General features: G+C 48.2%; 1 protein-coding gene across 3 annotated transcripts in view; it reads left to right on the forward strand.

Moving 5' to 3' along the window:
• The window catches only part of DCX (doublecortin), a 43699-nt gene that overhangs the window by 19918 nt on the left and 3489 nt on the right, over window positions 1-20292 (forward strand). For 2 of the 3 annotated variants that reach the window (XM_072627394.1, XM_072627393.1), the window contains exons 4-6: window positions 10749-10851; window positions 11824-11961; window positions 18749-18843. In XM_072627394.1, the coding sequence (XP_072483495.1) occupies window positions 10749-10851; window positions 11824-11961; window positions 18749-18843 (336 nt within the window). The remainder of the gene's footprint in view (window positions 1-10748; window positions 10852-11823; window positions 11962-18748; window positions 18844-20292) is intronic. The other variant, XM_072627395.1, reaches the window with a different exon arrangement.

The raw sequence follows: 20292 nt of genomic DNA on the forward strand, positions 1-20292 counted from the left end.
GCATGAGAAAGGAGTGCCTTGCACATGAGAAGTGCTTAATACATATCTGTCTGATTACAGCTGTCATTCAGTCATTTCTCAGTTGTGTCCAATTTTTCATGACCCTTGGCAAAGATACTAGTGTTTTGCCATTTCCTTCTCCAGCTCATTTTACAGATAAGGAAACTTGAAGCAAGCAGGGTTAAGTGACCTGCCCAACGTCACAAAGCTATTAAGTGTCTGAACCTAGATTTGAACTCAGGTCTTCCTGACTCCAGGCCCGGCGCTCTATCCATCGTAGTGCCACCTTGCTGCCTTTGAACTGAAATTGCAGAAAGGTAAATTTAGGCTTGATATAAAGAAAACTTTTCTGACAGAGCTTTCTAAGTATGGAATGGGCTGGCGCAGGATATCCTGGCTTTGCAGTCACTAGCCATCTTTAAGTTAAGGTTCAAGGACCAATCGCTGGGTGTGTTGTTCAGGTGCCAACTCTGAGACTCGGTAATTCTATACCTTGGGACATTAGCTATACAGTGGGGACAACCAGTGCTCCCTTCTAGAACCCAAAGTGGGGGTCTGGTGAATGAATATATGGGCTATTCCTTGGCACTGTCCAAGACTCCCTTCCCCCAACCCACTCAGCAAATTTCTACCTCCCTGGTTGATTGTGAGACTCTGGAGAGTGGCAGAGGTAGGGGCGAGGGAAGTGATACATTCTAGCACAAGGCTCCCCATGGGAAAGGGGAGGAAATGGGGGAAGATCTGGGCATTCAGGGCCATCTTTTGAGCCCAAGCCCCCACCCCCATTCTTCTCTCCTGCACTATTCCTTCCCATAAGTCATGCTTTCAGCATTTAGAGGCTGGCAGCTGCAAGGCCTGGTTGCTAGGCAACCACTTTCCTAGCACAAAGAGCCCTCCCTCAGCTGGGAAGGTCAGGCCTGTCGGTGTGGAACAGCTGGGCGGATTCTGTCTTTGTCTTGTTCTTGTCTTGGTTAATCACAGGGCGCCAAATCCAAGTCAAACTTCTTTGAGAAATAGGACTAGCTGGAAGAAACAATCCTAGTCAACCACTGCTGTCTAGCCGAAATTCAAAAACCTTGCCTTCATTTTGGGGCAATTGTGAGACCAAATTTTGAGGTTCAAAGCTTGGCAGAGGCTGAGAGTAGACAGAGGCAAAGGGGCTGTCCCCTCTTGGGTGCTCCTTATACTTCTACTGAGGTGCATTGAACACAAAGAGCTTGGAAATGAGCTGCCCATCCCAGCCTTAGATGCTCACATGGATGGTCTGCTTGCATTCCCTGCCTAAAAGGGCACTTTCTTGTTGTTGAGTCATTTCAGCAGTGTTCAACTCTTAGGGAATCCTATTTGGGGTTTCCTTGGCAAAGATATTGGAATGGTTTGCCATTCCCTTCTCCAGTTCATTTGACAGATGAGGAAACTGAGGCAAACAGGATGAAGTGACTTGCCCAGGGTCACAGCAAATGTCTGAGGTTGGATTTGAACTCATGAAGTATTGCCTCAAAGGGCAATACTCAAATCTAAAGCCGTAGGATCTGAGCCCTTAATGCCACCAGACTCAGAGATGCCTTGACCTCCCTGTCTAAATATGGGTCTGTGGAAACTCATGTCATCCAACTCTCTGAGGCAGGGCCCATCTCCACTAAATCTTTATGTGAGTCACCTATACATGAATCAAAGCTATCCTCAATGAAGGCACGAGTAGGACCCAAGCAAGCCAAATTCAGTGATAGACTGGGAGATGTCATTATGGTGGTTTGTTGATTATGAAAGAGCTTTTGAGTCTCTAGAGCTGCCTTCAAAGCCCTTTTCCCATGAGGTGTCTCTTGTGTATACATCATTGAATAATATATACATATAACAACTGAAAGAAGCCTATTTGATGTGTAGGGGTAAGGAGTCCCCATCCCAATGAATGGCTCACCTGAATCCATCTGCCAACAGAGCACCAAGTATAAAGAAAATTTCCTACATTTAAATAAACTCTTCATTCAAGAGTATTCAGGGCTTTAGGCCATTGGACAAAAGCAAATATGATACTACACAGACAACATTTTGTGGCTGATTGACAGAATCACACACCCTTCTTGGCCTGGATGTAAAAATAGTAGTCTGACAAGTCACAGTGAGTCAGGCCAGTGGTAGAAGAGCTGAGGATTCCAGAGTAGGTTCCAGGCTGCTGAGAGGGAATCACTCTTGGGTGAAGGAGAGTTGCTCTGTTTCCTTCCTCCCCTGTACCCCATTAACAATGTCATCTGAGAGACTGGACCAGTAGGAGACAGTGCATCCAGCTAGGAGCAGAGCGATACAAGTGAGGCACCTTCAAGGTACACGATGACTCCTTAGACCACAGAAGAATGGCAGACAGAGACTCAAGAAAGGACTCCTAGGTCATAAAGTAGCATGAGCTGCCACAAAGGCCTCACCTAAGTGTTGCTATGGCACTGTGGGCTTGAGCCTCATCTGCCCATGGAGTCATGCATATTTGTGGGAGAGTATGCCCTGGGGTTTTTTTTAGCGAGGAGGGGGGTAAGAAGAATGTTTGTACCAACCGTTCTTAGTAAATATTTTTTCTAAGAGCTGACTAGCTAACTGGCTACTTGTCAATGGAAAGCATACTAATGGAGGCTCGTGAGAAACGGTGCCAGAAAACCAGCCCCTCAGAGATACCCCTTAGTATTAGAAGTGGCAGGTAACCTTTCAGGGCTCAAACCATGAGGATGAATTCCAGTTGGGGGAGTGGCCCCCATACAGGGTGCCACAAAGGACCCTTTGACCAAAACATCAGATAAGGTATAAAATAGAAAGATGTATGCTCATCAAAGGGGTTCACCAATGTGAAAGAGGAGATCAAATGCAGAGTCCAAGTTGGAGAGGGATTCTCTGTAGATGGTGAGGTTCTCCTAATGTTCCTCTGTGTGGATGGCATTGTGCTGATTGGTCAAGCCCCAGAACACTGTGGCACCTCCTGGAAGAAGTGCATAACCACTCAAAATAATTTGGCCTGAACATCCACATAAGCAAGCCCAAGAAGATGAAGAATGTAGATTGCTGAGATTATGACATACATTTGGACGGACAATATAAAGCTTGGCCATCAGTATGTATCTCTGTGATAGACAGTAAAGATGGCCAATGAACTTGACCTGCAGTTCAGAAAGAGGATGAAAGCAGGCTGGATTGCCTTCAGGAAATTGCAGGGCTCTTTTAATGACCCCCTAGCTTGCCATGTAAACTTCTGCTGGGGTTTCTATATTGTAATGAGTCATGAAAATGGCAATCTGAAGAAAATGAAAATGAATGTCATGTAAAGGGACAGAGATAGCAGATGGGTAGCCAGAGTGCTTCAGAGGGGTTCTCATGATGGCAGGAAAACAGCAAATAGAGGGAGCAGACACTCCCTCTCATGATGAACTTACAAGAGGACATACACAATAGTTCCACACAATGGGCAGCTATAGAGGGGTTGAAGACTGCATCACTGAAGGAAATTTCTAATTAGTGAGCTCCACATTGGTGCCCATACTGGTTCACAAAAGTTATGTGATGTCACCAAAAGGAAAGGTGAGGCCACATCCTTCTATATCCAACACCCTCTTATAGCTAAGGTAATATCTGTTCTTCAGTTTAAAATTGAAGTGGGAAAGGTAGGTTGGCATGAAAAACCCACTGGCCTAGGACTTTAGAAACCTGGGAAAAGGCAACCAAGGGTGGCATAAGGAGCACCAAAGTGAGAAAATTGGAGTTCTGTCCCTGTCTTACCTCCAGTATCCATGTGTCACACACATATACACACACAACCATATATAGACATGTATATATGCACACACAACCTAGCCTTATTTCCTTCCACCTCTGTAAAAATGTGGGGATTGAAATTGATGGTCTCTGAGGAGCATCTGAATCAGCTCTTCTTTGATTGCCTGGTCACAGTGCATCCCTGCAGCTGACTGACTGTTTGGAAGGCCATAGGGTCTCACCATTTCTATTCACTGCCAAAGAACTCTGACACCGGTTTGGGTTTGTGTCTTCTTTCTCTTCTTGATAGACTTTTATGTGCCTGCTTCACTGTCCCTCCATTCCCCTCCCCTGGCTGTGTACAGGCAGGTCCTAGTGGCTGTCACCAGCAGCCAATGAAGACCCTTTATGGCCTTTCTGGTGAGGATTCAGCAGAGGCCTCCTTGGGTAAAGTTCATTTATTCCAGCCCCCTCATTTGACAGAAGAGGAAAATGACGTCTCAAGAGGGCTAGGTGACTTGCCCAAGGTCACACAGTGGGAGAGTTGAGATTCGAATCTGGCACTTCAGACTTCTTCCACTACACACACTACCTCTCTCATCCAGTGGAGGGATTAGATTTCAAACCAGCATCTGCCTTCAGTCTTACAGCTTCCTTAAAAACCTAAAAAAAAAAAACGTTTCTAGTTGTGCCCCTCCAAATTTCTGTAGTTTCCAAAAGGTGGATGATTTCCCTCCCCTCCCCCCAGTATCACCCCCAGTTCTACTGGGTCCATCTACAGTCAGAATGTTAGAAACAATTGATTCTTTGTCCCTACAGGCAGTGGTCCTCAGCCTCCACTGGCTGCCTGCCTATTCAGGAGACTAGTTTGCAGCCCAGAGGCACTGTCCTCGGTGCTGAACTTGGCTTGCATATCAAAGCAGTGTCAGGGAAAGCAAGGGAAAGAAGAAATCCAGTCCTACTGCCAAGAAGTCAGTCCTTTGGTTGTGGTGTTTTTCACCAGGCAGGGGAAGGGGAAAGGAAGAAGGAAGGCTAGGGAGCCAGGAAGAAGTAAGGCAGGTAGGCTAATGAACATGATAAGCAAATGACGCAATTATTCAAAATGGTTGTTGCAGTGAGGTTGATTATGACCAGTGTCTCCTGAATTACTTTTCAGCATCATGGGACTTTAAGCTGAAAAAGAATCACATGGACCACCAAGTCCAAACCCCTCATTTATGTACCAGAAATAGGAGATGAGTCCTAGGCTCCACTCTAGAATTCTGGGGCAGTCAATGCTATTGAGCTAGGTCTGCCCCCCATGCAGCTGTCTGTAGGAGGGGTTCAGGGAGCCTAGGACTGGCCCCTAGCTTAGAAAAGAACAAGGTGGGCAACTGGGTTGGGGGGGAGGGTTAGGAGAGGATTCCTGAAACTAAGGCATCTGCTTTCTTTAGGTTTTGGTCTTCTAAGCATCCAGGGACTCTCTCACTTCCAAGGATAGTTCTATATAGCCTACAGCTACCCTCCCAGTTGCTTTCTGACACTTCTGTCCTCAACCAAATGGGGGCTCCACTTCAGGAGGGACAGATCAAATATTGCAATGGCTTAGAAAGCAACCTGAATCAGCCCCAGGGATCAGAGCTCTTCCCTCCCCCCAAACACAAGTTAATATTATCCCAGGCTGAGTCAACACCGCTTTGATATGCTAGCAGCCCTGAAGAACAGGAACCATTGATTAAATAGTCAGGGAGCCCAAGCTGCATATGGTTATTATCCATGGCCCTGATCCCCGAGAGTGACAAAACAAAAGAGCAAATCTCTCGTACAGAATGTGGAGGCACTCCTGCTTGGGAGCTTCTTGCCAGGCTGCGTGAAATAGACAGGAAAAGATGCTGTTTGGAACTCGGGGGCTTGGGTTCAAATCTAGACTCTTTAACATTTATACCTGCACCATCCTGAACAAATCATTTCTCCTTTCTGAGATTCAGCCTTTTTGTGTATAAAATGAAGATGTGGCACCCAGATGCCAGCTTGGGGAATTCTATGATCCTAAATGCCTTTCCATCTCTCAGTCTTAGGTTCCCTCTGTAGGATCATAGAACATGGCCAACTATTTTCTATAGGACCATGCAGAGAGTGCCCACTTATCTACCCTTTGGGGTGAATGGAAATTGAGTGTAGTGCACGCTGCATTATGCTTTCTATACCCCAAGGCTTAATAATGTGGGTCCATAATAACGTGGACCAAGACAAAGGGCAGCCGGGGGCAGTAACTCCCAGGCTAGTGGTCAGTGGGACACTGATCTCCCCAAAGGAAGGCTCATTTCCTGAATTGCAACTTCTGCTTTCTTCTCTTTGAGAGGTTTCCTCAGCAGCACAGATACCCCTTGAGAGAAATTGCCAGTTATTTCCCAGTGGAAGCTTAAGGGGTCTTAGTAGCCTCTCCCGGGCCTGATATGCCAGAGGAGGCCCCTGAACCATCTGAATTCAGGTCCCCCTACCCTGATCACCTTTGTCAAGCTCTGCAGGGGCCAGATTCTTGGCTTAGAAGTAGCTTTCCCAGTATTTAAGAGGCCCTTCCCACAATGGTTATGACCAGTTTTCTGTGGGGGCTTGCTCCCTCTGGGACAGCTAGATGGCACAGTGGATAAAGTGCTGGCCCTGGATTCAGGAAGACCTGAGTTCAAATGTGACCTCAGACACTTAGTAGCTGTGTAACCCTGGACAAGTCACTTTAACCCTGTTTGCCTCAGTTTCCTCATCTGTAAATTGAAGTGGAGAAGGAAATGGCAAACCAGTCCAGTATCTTTGCCAAAAAAACCCCAAAGGGGGTCACAAAAAGTTGGACATGACTGAAATGACTGAACAACTGTTCTCTCTGATGGGGGACTGGCCCATGGCTAACCTGCTGCCCTGCTGAGGATGTGTTGCTCTTCCACTGTGGCTAACTGGCACCACAAGCCATCTGGTCCAACCCCAAGTAAAGCAGATCTGTCCTGGCCTGCCTTGTGGCAGACTGACAATGACCCAAGAGCTCATAGGGACTCTTCAGACTGGGATGGGCAGATTCACCTCTTTCAATGGGACTGTGGCTAAGGAGGAGGGAGATTGAATATAGTTAGGGGCCTAGACCCTGGCCAGTCCTGGGGTTCTGTTGAGATGCTAATCAGGATGCTGTTGCTGCTGCCGCCACCTCAGCTGCTGCCACCCATGAGGTCACTGACATAGCTGCCATCAGACTCTTTGTCTGAGAGACTGCAGTGGCTCAGCCGCAGAGCGGGGAGGGGAGGGGGCTGGGCCTGGCTGGCGCAGGATGCTGCCTGTGTGGAGGGGAGCATCACCATAGCAAAGGAGTGGCTGTATTAGCCAGTCTTTCCTGGAAGGATAAAGAAAGGGGAAAACGATGACCCTCCCAACCCCCAACTTCTGGCAAAGGACAATGGGGCATGTGTGCGTGCGTGTGTGTGTGTGTGTGTGTGTGTGTGTGTGTCTATGGATCCACGCTGTGGATGCAGGAGGCAGCCTTTGGTGTGCCTATGGGATATTGGAGGTCAGAGTTTTCCTGGTCTCACATCCACATTGCAAGAGAACTGGCCAGGTCAATTCCACAATGCCTCCCATACACCCCTTTGTATATGGCCCAGTGGTGGCCTGGACTCAATATGGGTGGGGGTGGAGGGTGAGGGAAGGGGGAAGGCATGTACAACACTATTTTTTGCCTTTCTTTGTAGCTCTGGTACTCAGCACTTTGCCTGACATATAGGAGGCACTTAATCACTGGCTGGTCCAACCCCCTCATTTTACATAGGACAAAATTGAAACCCAGAGAGGGAAAATGATTCGTCTGAGGTTCCCTGGGTAGGAAATAGCAAAGTTGGGACTCAACCCTGCCCCCCAGGTGCTCTACCTCCAAATACTTGAGTATGCTGGTGCTCTGAGAGGGCTCTAGCTGAAGATGTTGTCAGAGCTGGCTTTTCCAAGTGGCTAGAGAGCCTAGTGAGGTCTCCCAAAGAGCCCAGGGCATTGCAGAGGCAGGATTCAGAACCTAGCCAACAGGGGCTTTAGCATGCTAGATCATGGGAGGACTGGTCAGGCAAGGACCAGTACTAAGAGGCAAGCTGGGCTTTGGGATTGGAGACAGGCAGGCTAAGGGTTAGAAACCCCATCGCTGCCCAGATGTCAGGGCGGGGCAGTCTGGCAACTAGGCAGGAAGAACAGAGGCCAGGGTATCTAAGGGTACAGATGGCTGAAAGGTCAGTCAACACCAGTCATGCCTCCATTTGGCTGGAGCACAGACTGGGAAAGGGAAAGGGAGGTAGTGGGAGATAAGGCTAGAAAGATTTCTTGGATCCTAAATAGCAGGTCAAAGTGAGAGGCAAAACTTCCAGGGCTAGGGGGGTGACATCTCACTGTCCTCTGCCTCATCAGACCACATCTGGAGTATTAGGCTCAGATCTGGGGCCATATTTGAAGAAGGATATTGAGAATCTGGAGAATGCCTTGAGTCCAGGCCACATGAGAATCAGTTGAAAGAATGATGGATCTACAGCCTAGAGAAGAGAGGACTCGGGGAGAACAGGACAGCTGGATTGGGAGGCAGAGGACCCATGTTCCAGGTCCTGGGCTCTCTTACTAGCTAGCTCTGGGATCTTCCCCTCCATGGCCCTCTTTTTCCCCCTCTGTAAAATGAAGAGACTGGACTCCTACAGAGTCCCCTCCAGTTCTAAATCCCGAAATCCTAGGGATTTATCCTCCAAATGTCTAACGAGTCAGTCACTTAGAAATGGCTCAATCCAGTGCCCATGGCAGAGGCTGTGGGGTACATCACTTAATAGTTGGTAAGAGGGGGTTTTTTTTTTCTTCTTAGAGAAAGGCTTTGCTGGTGAGCACAGCTAAGCCAGGGGGCTAGAGGAAAGTCCCTTTGTAATTTAATTGACATATGGTCAAAGAAATATTATCTCCCATTTGCACCAGAACCTTACAGTAGCAGATGTGATGGTCAAAAGAGAACAGAAAACAAAACTCCCTGTGGCCCAAACTAGATCACATGGCAGTGCCTGATTCTGAACAGGAAGAGGCCTCAAAGGTCATGTGTGTACCCCAACAGGGTACACAGAAATCAGATGTAGGCTAACATGTACTCCAACAGGGATCCCCTCTTTAGCATCCTGGCCAGGGGCGGGAGGTGTCCAACCCCCTCAGGGACAGCCAGTGAAAGGGGACTTGCCCTCTCCTGAGGCACCCAATTCTATTCTGCATAGCTCTGATTGCTGGGAAGTTTCTCTCATGTCTACATCTGGAAAACCCATTCTCATTCCCTTTGGGCCTTTGGGCCTAAGAGAGGAGGAGAGGGGAGGGGAGGGGAGCAAGCAAAAACGGCCTACTCCCTCTCCCCAATCCTTCATTTATTGGAGGACAGTGGTGGGGTTCACACACACACACACACACACACACACACACACACACACACAAGTTGTCTTCAGATATTTACAGGATTCCGATAGGGGAAAGGGATTAACTCTTCCCTGTTTGGCCCAATGAACTTTAAGTGCAATAGCCTTCAGACGTATGATGTGGCAGCAGTGCTTTCCTGGGCTGCACTGGGAGAGGCCAAGTGCCCAGAAGGTGGCAGGCCCCACATTAGATTAAGCACACGATGTTGTGCCGATTGTTGCTAATGTTAGGATGTAGAGCACAGGACGTTGGATGGGGAGTCAAGAGACCCTCCAAGTCTTGGTTCCTCTGCCAGTCTCTCTGCTTCTGCCTCCTCCTTGGTGATAGAAGGCTAGTGCTCCCAATCCTGCCCTACCACTCTCATGGGTCTGTTAGGAGGAGGAAAAGGAGGGAATGGATGTGAATATATTTCATACACTGTGAAACATTTTACAAACTATTATGTATTGTCTATGTAAGGATCAAGGGTTCCTGGGAAGAAGGAAGCTCTTCAGGGTGAGAGGTAGTAGGGGGAAGATCAATTGGACAACTTTATTAGGCATTAGTTTGGGAACCTTGGGATCTTGCCATTGGACTTAGGCCTGTGGTATTAGTGTGACCTTCTCTTACCTGCCCTCCTACACTGGAAGCCATCTGTGCGGTCACCAGTGCAGTGACCGGCCTGGTTTCCTGTATGAAACCTCCTGACTCAGGGTGGAGGCAGCATGACATAATGGAAAGCATTCTGGGCATGGAGTCAGTAAAACTGGGTTCAGATCCCTGCTCTGCCACCTGCTACCTATGTTGAGCCAGTCCCTGACCCCTCTGGACCTGTTTCTTGCTCTGTAAATAAAGGAGAGTGGCCTCTTAGACTCTTGGGTATGAGAACTACCCACTGGACAGATAAGGAAATTGAGGCTCAGAGAGGGTAAGTACTTAGCTGCAAATACTTCCCTCACTCACATTTCCTTGTATTTTCTTCATATATATTTCGTATTTACTTCTGTGTTTCTGCCAAGAGAAAAAAGCTCCTTGGCGGCAGGGATTGCTCTACTGGCTGGCTTCACTTCCCCAGCATTAGCACAGGGCCAGGTACTTGGGGTGCTTAATAAGTGATTGTTGATCTATCAGTTGGCTAATTGATAATCCAGAGGACACACAGAACAGGGCAGCCAGCATGGTGAGGGGGCTCAAGTCTTTGCTATGTGAGCGGCAGGTGAAGGAACTGGGCATTCTTAACTTGGAAAAGGGGGAGGGACCAGGCCACCTTGTGTGAGAGGAGGAATTCAATTGTCTGTTAGGCTCCGGGGGCAGATCCAGGAGTAGCGGAGGGAGAGCCCAGAGAGGCAGGTTTAGGCTGTGACTGTCGGAAGAAGCTTCCTGACTACAGGAGCTGCCCTAACGTGGAATGAGATGACTCCTGCCCGGGAGGTGCTCAACCACAGGCAGGACGGCCACTTGTCATTCATGGTGGGCTCGCTGGCCTCTGGGGTCTTAAACATTCCCATTGTGCATTGCCCGTGAGCTGCCCCTGGCAGGCCATGGGCATCACAGGTGCCCCCCCACAGAGCCCCCACCAAACATGTCTGCTTGCTCTGCAGGTGACCTGCCTCCATGATTTCTTTGGTGATGACGATGTATTTATTGCCTGCGGTCCGGAAAAATTCCGCTATGCCCAGGATGACTTTTCCCTGGATGAGAATGGTGAGTATGGACAGCTCCTATGGCTCATAGTCCTTGACGTGCCTTTGTTTCTCCTTTTGCCACTTGAGATTTCCTTGGGCTCACTTCCAGAGACCATAGGGCAGGGGCTTGGTCTGAGCTAGGCATTTAATTCACGGTATTCTAGAAACTGGCACAATCAAATGGTTTGTTGTTGTAGAATAGACCAGAGAATTGGGAGTTGTAAAGGACCATAGAGACCATAGAGTCGAGCCCCTTTATTGCATGGATTAAGAAGCTGAAGCCTAGAAAAGGGAAATGACTTGCCCAATGTCATACAGCTGGGAAGGTACTGAGTTTAGCAAAAGGGCTACAGGACTTTGGCATAGAAAGCCACCAATCCGGGCTTGGTGGAGAGGACTGAGCACAAGCAAGGCAGCCTCCATATGGCCAGCAACCTGCCTCAGTCTATGGAGGAGCCTGTTCTAACAGATGATTGAGCCCAAGCACAGCCAGGTGGTGATCAAGGTCATGCAGTTGGTAAGTGCTAGAGATGGGATTCAAACTTAAGTCATAGGACTCTAAATAAGTGCTTCCCTTGGGAAGCACAGGGAAGGTGTCAAAATGACAATGGACAAGTGAGGCTGGCACTGCTCTCAGGCCACTCCCTGCCTCAGCCCAAACTGGGATCCCCACCATCATAATCCCACTCAATAATAGTAAACAAGAAGAATGGAATTTCTAGAAACTTTCCCTCCATTTCCTTTTTCAATCTCTTTTGAATTTCGATGGTTGCCCACAGCAGTGCTCTATGGTACAGTGGAAAGAATGCTGGATTGGAGTCAGAGAACCGAGGTTCCCTTTCCAGCTGTTCCACTTCCTAGTTGTGATGTTAGACAGGTCCCTTATCATGTCTAGACTTGATCAAGGGGCTGCCGTAGAGTCGATGTTTGGCCATCCTAACCCTGGCCTCTTCCACGCTGGGCCCCGCTAACTTGGGTGCTTCCCTCCTAGAGTGCCGAGTCATGAAGGGCACCCCGCCTGCCACCACTGGCACCAAGTCATCTCCCAAGACTCAGAAGAGCTCAGCAAAAAGTCCTGGCCCTGTGCGCAGGAGCAAATCTCCGGCTGACTCAGGTAACGACCAAGATGGTAAGTGATATTTCCTTAGCTGTGCATGTTGACTCTGCCCGCAGGGACCCTTCTGCATGCTTGAGGGTGAATTGCCACTGGACACCAGATGTGCCTCTATGGTGCCAAACCAACTGCACAATACGGTGTTGAAATTCATTAAATATACTATCCCCAAGACAGGAAGCCATGGCCCCAAGCCGCTCCATTAGAGTGGGCACTTTGATGTAGCCACTCAGGAAATCTAGTCCTTTCATTGTCAAACTAACCCATGCATGCAAATTCTATTGATAGAGTTTCACTATACAAGTTTATACATGTCAACAGAATGGTATTGGGTCATTTTCTCAGCTATGCCTTGCACATCATGACTGGATCTGAGACCCTTAGATAAGATTTATAAAGCCCAGCAACAGGACCAGTGTGAAATGGGTAAAAAGCCCAGCTCTGCAATGGATCAGCTATGACCTTGGACAAGCCAATCCACTTCTCTGAGCCTTAGTTTCCTCATTCACAAAATGAAGGGGTTGGGCTAGAATCAGGGATGGGGAACCTGCAGCTTCAAGGCCATATGTGGCCCTCTAGGTCTTCAAGCGTGGCCTTTTGACAGAGTACAAGTTTTACAGAACAAATCCTCTTATTAAGGGGATTTGTTTTGTGAAGTTTGGATTCAGTCAAAAGGCCACACTCAAATACCTAGAGGGCCACATATGGCCTCAAGGTCAGTTTTCCCACCCCTGGAGACATTCCCTAGGCAACTTTCAAACTACAAGGACTAGCTTCTCCAAACTGGAAGGGTGAGCAGTGTCCATTTGGTACAACCCAAAGCTGAACGGGGATCAGTTTATCTAAGATCACCCCACCAGGGGGTCAAACAGCCTTGGCTCAAAGACCTCAAGCCAAAGGGAAGCCACTCCCTCCACTTTTTGACCCCTCTATTGTTAGGACATTTTGAGACAAAAATTGATCTCTCTGCTACTTGCATTCAATGCTGTTGAATTAATTGCTCGTCCTTCTGTCCTCTGAGGCCAAGAGGCATAAACCTAAAGACCCCTACATAAAATAGCCCTACCCATCCATGAGCCACTCTCACCACCTCTACCCCAGCATGTCTCCTCTTGATTTCTTCAATCCATCCTCATATGGCTTGGACCCAAGGCTCTTCACTAGCCTGGTTGCCTTCATCTGAATTCTGGATGAGGCAAAGGGGTAATGAGGCCTGGGCCAGAGTGGTAGCATTAAGAAGGGAAAGGAAGATAGAAGTGTTTTGAAAGCAAAAATTGAATTAAGTAATTAATAACCATGTGGGTGAGAAGTGAGAGAAAAGGGGGCGCTCAAGATGAGTCCAAGGCATCAAGCCTGGATGACTGGGAAAGAGATAGGGACACATCTCTGTTTTGCTTTGTATATATGTAACAGCAAGTGCCCTGACACATTCAGGATGACCTGCTAGCATAGGCTCTTAGATCTACTTTTCTAAGGAAAGCAGATTAAAAGGGGGGTCAACCCTCTAATAATATTCACCAACAGAGAAAATACAAGCAGAGAAATAAGCAGAAATTACAAACTGAAGATCAATAGACAGGGCTTCTAAGCAATACATATATCACAGATCAACTGACAGATCCGAATGTCTGACCATCACATGCATACATCGTTACCTGAGAGAGAAGACCAGCATCTGGACTTCAAAGCCATTGGGGGTGGGGGGGGGGGGCATTCCTTACCCGAGTCTCATCTGGCCAGATCAGAGGAACACTCTTCCAGTGAGTGAGCCCCAAAGCAAACCCTCACCTCAGAATACATAGAGAACCAGAAGGCATCACAACCCATGTCCTTCAGTGCCTAATTACCAAAAGGTGTGAAAGCCTTCAAGCAAAGAAGCCTCCCCTAAACAAACCTCCTTTAATGGGCTCCACGTGAGGCCCATTAAAGAAATGGTGGGGAAGATCTTTAACTTCCATTAACACAAATCCGTTAACATTACAATATATTAAGTTTGAGGTGATGACGGTCTACTCTAGAGGAAATGTTTCAACCGCAGTTAGAAATATAGGACTGGTAACCCAAAAGACAGGTCAGGGCTGGAGATGTGGGTTTGGCCCCCAAAGTAGCTGAGCTGTCAGGGAAAGTGAGTGTGAAGAGAGAAGATGTGACAGATAAGGACTGATGGGCTCCCAGAGTTGGAACGGAAGAAGAGTATGGCAGTAGGAGGCCAGATGCAGAAGTCTGTCCAGGGTCTCTCTCTCCACTGGCCAGAGAAACAGGCTCATTTCCTCATCTTAGCCAGATGATTTGTCTATGCCCTTCTGGAGTCTCCTAAAATGATCTTTACTTCGGGGAGTGTCGACCCCACCATAGGAGAGAGTCACTGTAGGGCCAGATCACCAGTGGGGAAGGTGGCTTCCTGATCCACAATGCCAGCCATGCACAGGAGAGAAAAATGAGTCACCACACTCTGTCAGCCCTCTGTCCTCTAAGAGACATCAGTCACTTTCCTCAGAGAAATTCATCCTTGTCAAAACAGAAACGTGCTGGTGACAAAGCCTTCATTTCCCTCCCTTAGGCAAAGGATTAATAACTACTTATCCTCAGCCATTGCAGAGAATCCATTTCAAATTAAACTACTACCTTCAACAATGGCAGAATCTGACAACCTATGGTTGAGTCTGGCCCCAGAACCTTATGATCAATTGTGGAAGGAATCGCTTCCAGCCCATCATATCTCACTTCCCTAATGGAAGGGTTGGAGAAAGAGACAAAAGCATTTCCAGGCAGCAGAGGCAATTAGCCAAGCAGACCTAGGAGGAAAGACAATGCCTGACAACCGGCCCATCATCACCCCAGGGCCCTCAGCTCCCACCCCCAGCCTGGCCAGGGCTTGAGAAGGCCCGAGTCACACAGAGTGTACAGCTATTCCTGAGTGGTGTCTTTCTTCCTGAGTGATTTTCCAGTCTACTTGGTCTCTTACTATCCCATTCTCCCTTCCCTCAGTTTCCTGCAGAGGCAGTATGCCCAACCACTGAAACCCCTGAGCTGTTCTCCCTGTTCCATGGCTGTGGCCTGACCCCCTGTCTTCCCACCCCCACAAACATGTCCAATCAGTGGCCCATCTTATTGACCATGACATCTGCTCCCTTTTCTCCTTTCATCTGGCCACCACCAGAGGAATGGGCCCCACTCCCATGGCGGTGCTCTCCTGCTCCATGGTACCTGGGAAGAATTTTGCTCATCACCTCTCATCTGAACCACCGCAGCGGCCTCCCAAATTGTCTCCTAGCTTTGAGGCTCTTGCCTCTTCCATCCATCATTTACAAGGCTATCAAAATACGCAGTTCTCTCCATTTCTCAGAATCTTCCCCAAAAGAATAAGAGGGGACCCCAATCCCAGGACCATAGATTTCGAGCTGGAAAAGTCTCTTGAGGCTCTCTACTTCAGCCCCCTCACTTTATAGAGGAGGAAACTGAGGCATTGAAATAGGATTGCCCAGGACCACATAGCTAGTATGTGTCTTCCTGACTCAAGTCCAGGGCTCTCTGCAGTAGGCTAAGCTGCCTCGTCTAGATGCCCTTGAGGAGGACACATTTCCAGATTACACCCGAGGTTCTAACAAAAAGCTGGCAGTGAGCAAGGCTAGGGTTTGTCTTTGCATCCAACCACCTGGCACAGTGCCTGGCACATCCCCGGCATGTAATAAGCACTTGTTGGACAGACTCAAACTGAATTGAATTGAAACGTTAGAAGACTGTGAAGAATCAGGGCAGGATTGGTGAAAGACAAATGACCAGATTTGCAAAATAGGAAAGCGAGCAGTCTACACACTCCAAGCCAGTGAGCAAAGTCCTAGGCTGTCTTTTTATAGGTAGGCTTAGTGGACACCCAGAAAAAGGAACAGGGATCCCCAAGAGCCTTTTCTGCCACAGTCACCAAATGGGTAAATCTGAGGAATGTTGTCAATATAGTTTCCCTAGATTTTAACAAGGTGTTTGGCCAAATCCCTTGCATAGTTCTTGTGGAGAAGAGTAGGCCAGCTAGACAACAGTGTGGTTAAATAGAATGGAGCTGTCTGAATGGCCAAGCTCGGAGGAGAGCTTGATACGAGCTTGTAAGGAGGTCTTCTGTGTGGTGCCCAGGGATCTGTGCTCAACCCTCTGCTGAGTTTGGTCAATGACTCAAATAAAGATGTAGATGACATGCTTACCAAATTTGCAGATTAAAAAAATCCTAGAAAAACACCAAACACAAAGATCTTAATGGGCTTAATCTAAAAAAGTGAAATTTAAAATGGAAAAATGAAAAGTCTTACACTTCAGTTCAAAAATGCTGGTTGGGGGAGGTACAGCTAGACAGAGATTCAAATGAAGAAAGACCTAGGAGTCTTTGTAGCCCACAAACTCCATGTGAGTCAACAGTGTGTGGTGGCAGTCACAACGACAATAGGGAATTTATAGAGAGTTTAGGGCACCTCTAGGCAATGAGAGGTGACTGTCCTACTGGTGACCTAGGGTCTTGGACTCCATTCTGGGAACCACTGGCTTTTATTTCCTACAGAAGAGCAGCGGTTTCCTGGCTCCTTCCTCCCCAAGCCCTGGCCATGCTCAGCCAGGCAGCTCCTTGGATAGCACACACAGTACTGGGCACAGAGAAGCTGCCAGAGCTTTTGCATTGGCAGAGTCTTAGACCTCACCTGGCCATCAGCAAGCAAGTATCCATTGCACCCAGGCCCAGAATGCAGCTTGAAGACAATGATTAGCTGGGCCAAGGTTGCCTCTCTCTGCACACTCTCCAAGGTGGTTCCTGACAAACAGAGATCAGTGGAAGGAGCTAAGAAGAGAAGGTGTAGGGGAACAGGAGAGCTGAGTTCAAGTACTTAAAGGGCCATCATGTGGACTCAGGGGAATAGACTTGTTCTGTTTGAGCTCAGAGGACAGAATCCAGAGCCATAGTGGGGGAAATGTCACTTGGATGGCAGGAAGAAGGGACATTTGTACAGGGCCCATTCTGAGGCAGCTCTGATAGAAGCTGCCCAAAAGAGGCTGTGGCCCAGGAACTCAACATTCGCTCAATCAACAAGTGTTTTTTTAAGTGCCTACTGTGTGCCAGGTACTGTTCTGGGTGCTGGGGATATGAAGGCAAATTAAAACAATCCCTGCTCTCAAGGAGCATATTTTGTAATAGAGGAGACAACTTGTACGTACGTAGGTGTGCCCAGCACACACACAAGGTGACCCAGGGTGGGGTAAAGCCCTAGAAGCTGGGGAACAGGGGTGGCCTCCTGAAGAAGCAATGTAGGAACATGGCTTAGTCCTGAAAGAAGCCAGGAGAGCTAGGAGGTTGAGGTGAAGAAGACTGGCATGCCAGGTAGAGGAGACAGCTGGTGCAAAGGCATGGGGAGGAAATGGAAGGTCATGTATAAGGAACAGCCAGGAGGCCAGTTTAGAGCCTAGGAGGGGGAAGCATCATGTAAGCAGACTGGAAATGTAGGATGGATCCAGGTTCTAAAAAGCTTTAAATGCCAAACTATGTATGATCCCAAAGGAAGGAATGGTGAGCCACTGAGGTTTCTTGAGGAGGACAGTGACATGATGAGGCATGAACTTTAGAAGAATCACTTTGGTGACTGTGTAGATGACAGATTAGAGTAAGGAGAGACTTGAGGGTGGAAGACTGGTTCAGTAATCAAGCTGAGAGGCAATGTAAGCCTGATCTGAGGTGGGAGTAGAGAGAAGGGGCCCCATTGTAGAGATGTGGATGGAGAAATCAGCGAGAAATAGCAACTCACTGGATCTATGGGCTAAAGGAGAGGGAAGAGTCTAGGTCAGGGCCAAGGCTGGGAAGCCAGGAGCCTGGGAGGATGGTGGGAGTTGTGACGTGGGGGGAAAGGGTACTAGAGAGTCAGCATCAACAGACATTATTTTGATCTTGTCCTCTCTTCTCTGCTAGGCCCCTCTATTTCACAAGCTTACTGTTTCGTAATTTGTGAATTTACTCTCTGATGTTAGCTTTGTGTTATTATTAATGATCTCTTACATTTACTTGCAAAATCCTTCACGGTTACAAGGTCCTTTTCATTCATTATCCCAATTTCTGCTGACAGCCACCAAGTGATGGGGCTGGGAGGGAGGGAGGCTTAGGGAGGGTCAGTGCCCAGTCCCCAGGTCCCACCGCAAAGCAACCGCTAAGCTGAAAGTGGAAGGGAGGCCTCCAGATTGCTGGCCCATAGACCCCTTCTCTCAGTCATGGAAGCTGTTGCTGTCACTTCCCCAAACACTGGGCTGCCTCCAAAGTGAAAGGCCCTATCGTCTCAGACCCCAGCCAGTTGGTAACATCCCTGGGGCCTCTCAGTGGGAATACTCCCTTCCCCATTCTTCTCCTGAGAAAGGGAGAACAAGAAGTCACTTCTTGCTCTCCCCTTTTCATGAGCACAGGAGTCCCATCTTCCATCACTGCCCAACTGCTTTCCATGATCTGGGTGGGGAATAAGTGGGGGCTTGTTCAACTGATACAAACCTGTGTTGTGATGGGAAATAGGTGGGAGGGGGTGGGGGGACCTTGAAGTCCGATTATCACAGGTGCTGCCCAGACCCCTCGAGGGATCCTGCCCAGTCACTCCATGGACAGTGGCTTGAACTGACAGTGAGGCAGAGCCCTAGTCCTGCCTGTTGGGGGGGGGGGGCGGCTTGTGTGTGATTGACTTCTGGGACCTTCTCTGGGACTTGGTGGGGGATGGGGAGGGGAGGCACAAAGAATCCCTGGTACTTGCAATGCTACTGACTTTGGCCTGCCTTTTCTGTTCTCTTGGGACAGCCAACGGGACATCTAGCAGCCAGCTGTCCACCCCCAAGTCAAAGCAGTCGCCAATCTCGACCCCCACCAGCCCTGGGAGCCTCCGGAAGCACAAGGTATTATGTCTCTTATACCTTACTAAACCCCCTTCTGCTTTATTTACCTGGCTAGGTGGGAATGCTCTTCCCATTCCATCTCAACGACACCAATACCACATGGCCTCCTCATCTGTCTCAACAGCTTTTGGGCCGGCCCAAGAACTCCAGCAGGTACCACAGCCACCCACTTGCTCTGATTGGTTCTTTGGGCCTCTGGCCACCAGTTGCTTTCCAATTATGAGCCAAAGGAAGGGAGCTGTTGGCCCCTGGCCCAGAGACCTGCTCTGGCTGGGGGTGGGTGGTCTCAGGCAAGTAGAAAACGAAGGTGAAGAAACATGAATTGTCAACGACCATCAGGAAAAAAGTGTTCAAAAGCACGAATAAACAAAGAACGGCAAGCAGAAATACTCCTGAGGTATCACCATGTGGCCGTCAAAGCCTCAAAGAAAAAATAGGAAAACTCGTTGTCAGAGGGGCTGTGGGAAGGAAAGAAGTCACTGCCAGTGGAGCTGGTTGAATCAGTTCAACCATTCTAGAAAATGATTGGGGATTATTATGTAAGAAAAAAGTTATTCTTTGTAACCTTGACCTAGAGATCCCATTCCTGGGACTGTATCCCAAAGAGGTTATTGAAAGCAATGAAAGATCCCTATGTACAAAGAGATTTCTAGCACTTCAGTCTGTGATAATAGAAAGCTGGGAACAAAATCTGTGCCCAACATAGTTTGCTAATGGCTTCACAAATTGTGGGAGAGAAACGGAATGGAATCTTGCAACACTGTAGGGAATGATGAATATGAAGGATTCAGAGAAATGGGGGGATTCTTGTATGGAGTGATGTAGGTTAAAGAAGGTGAAGAGCAAAGAGCAGTATGTAAAATGAATGCAACAATGATATGAGGGGTGATGTAAGGTAAAGAAGGTGGAGGCCAGAGAACAATACGTAAAATGAAATGAAAACAACAATGAAATGAGGGGTGGTGTTTGCTGGCCACAAATCCTTCCTTGCCAGTAACAAGTGACAGACTCCCCAGATAGACAGTGACGGTGTCTTGTCAACCACAGTTGTGCTCAGATGCTTTGGCTTAACTCTTTGAAAGAAATGTACCTTTATAGGGAGCTTTATTGAGGTGTTTGTTGGGAAGTATCAGTTGTTTCCAAACAAAAGACACCAATCAGCTTTAAAGAAATCAGTGTTTTTAAAAGAAGACAAAGTCCTAGCATCCCTGCAACTTCTGCCAGTCGTCTTGGGGACCCAATTAGCATCAGCTCCTTAGCATAGGCCTTCCTGCCCTGGACCAGGTGTGGAGGTGATGTTTGCCCTGGCTTCCTCCACCTAGACCGTTCCTCACCATGAACAGATCTGCAGGTACTGCAGAATGGGCATTTCTAGAGATCGATGCCATTGCTGGCAAGAGCTCTTTACTGATGTGTTTGGGGCACTAATGGTGATACGTAATAACAGAC

Source organism: Notamacropus eugenii, chromosome X (genome assembly GCF_028372415.1).
Source record: "Notamacropus eugenii isolate mMacEug1 chromosome X, mMacEug1.pri_v2, whole genome shotgun sequence".
NCBI lineage: Eukaryota > Metazoa > Chordata > Mammalia > Diprotodontia > Macropodidae > Notamacropus > Notamacropus eugenii.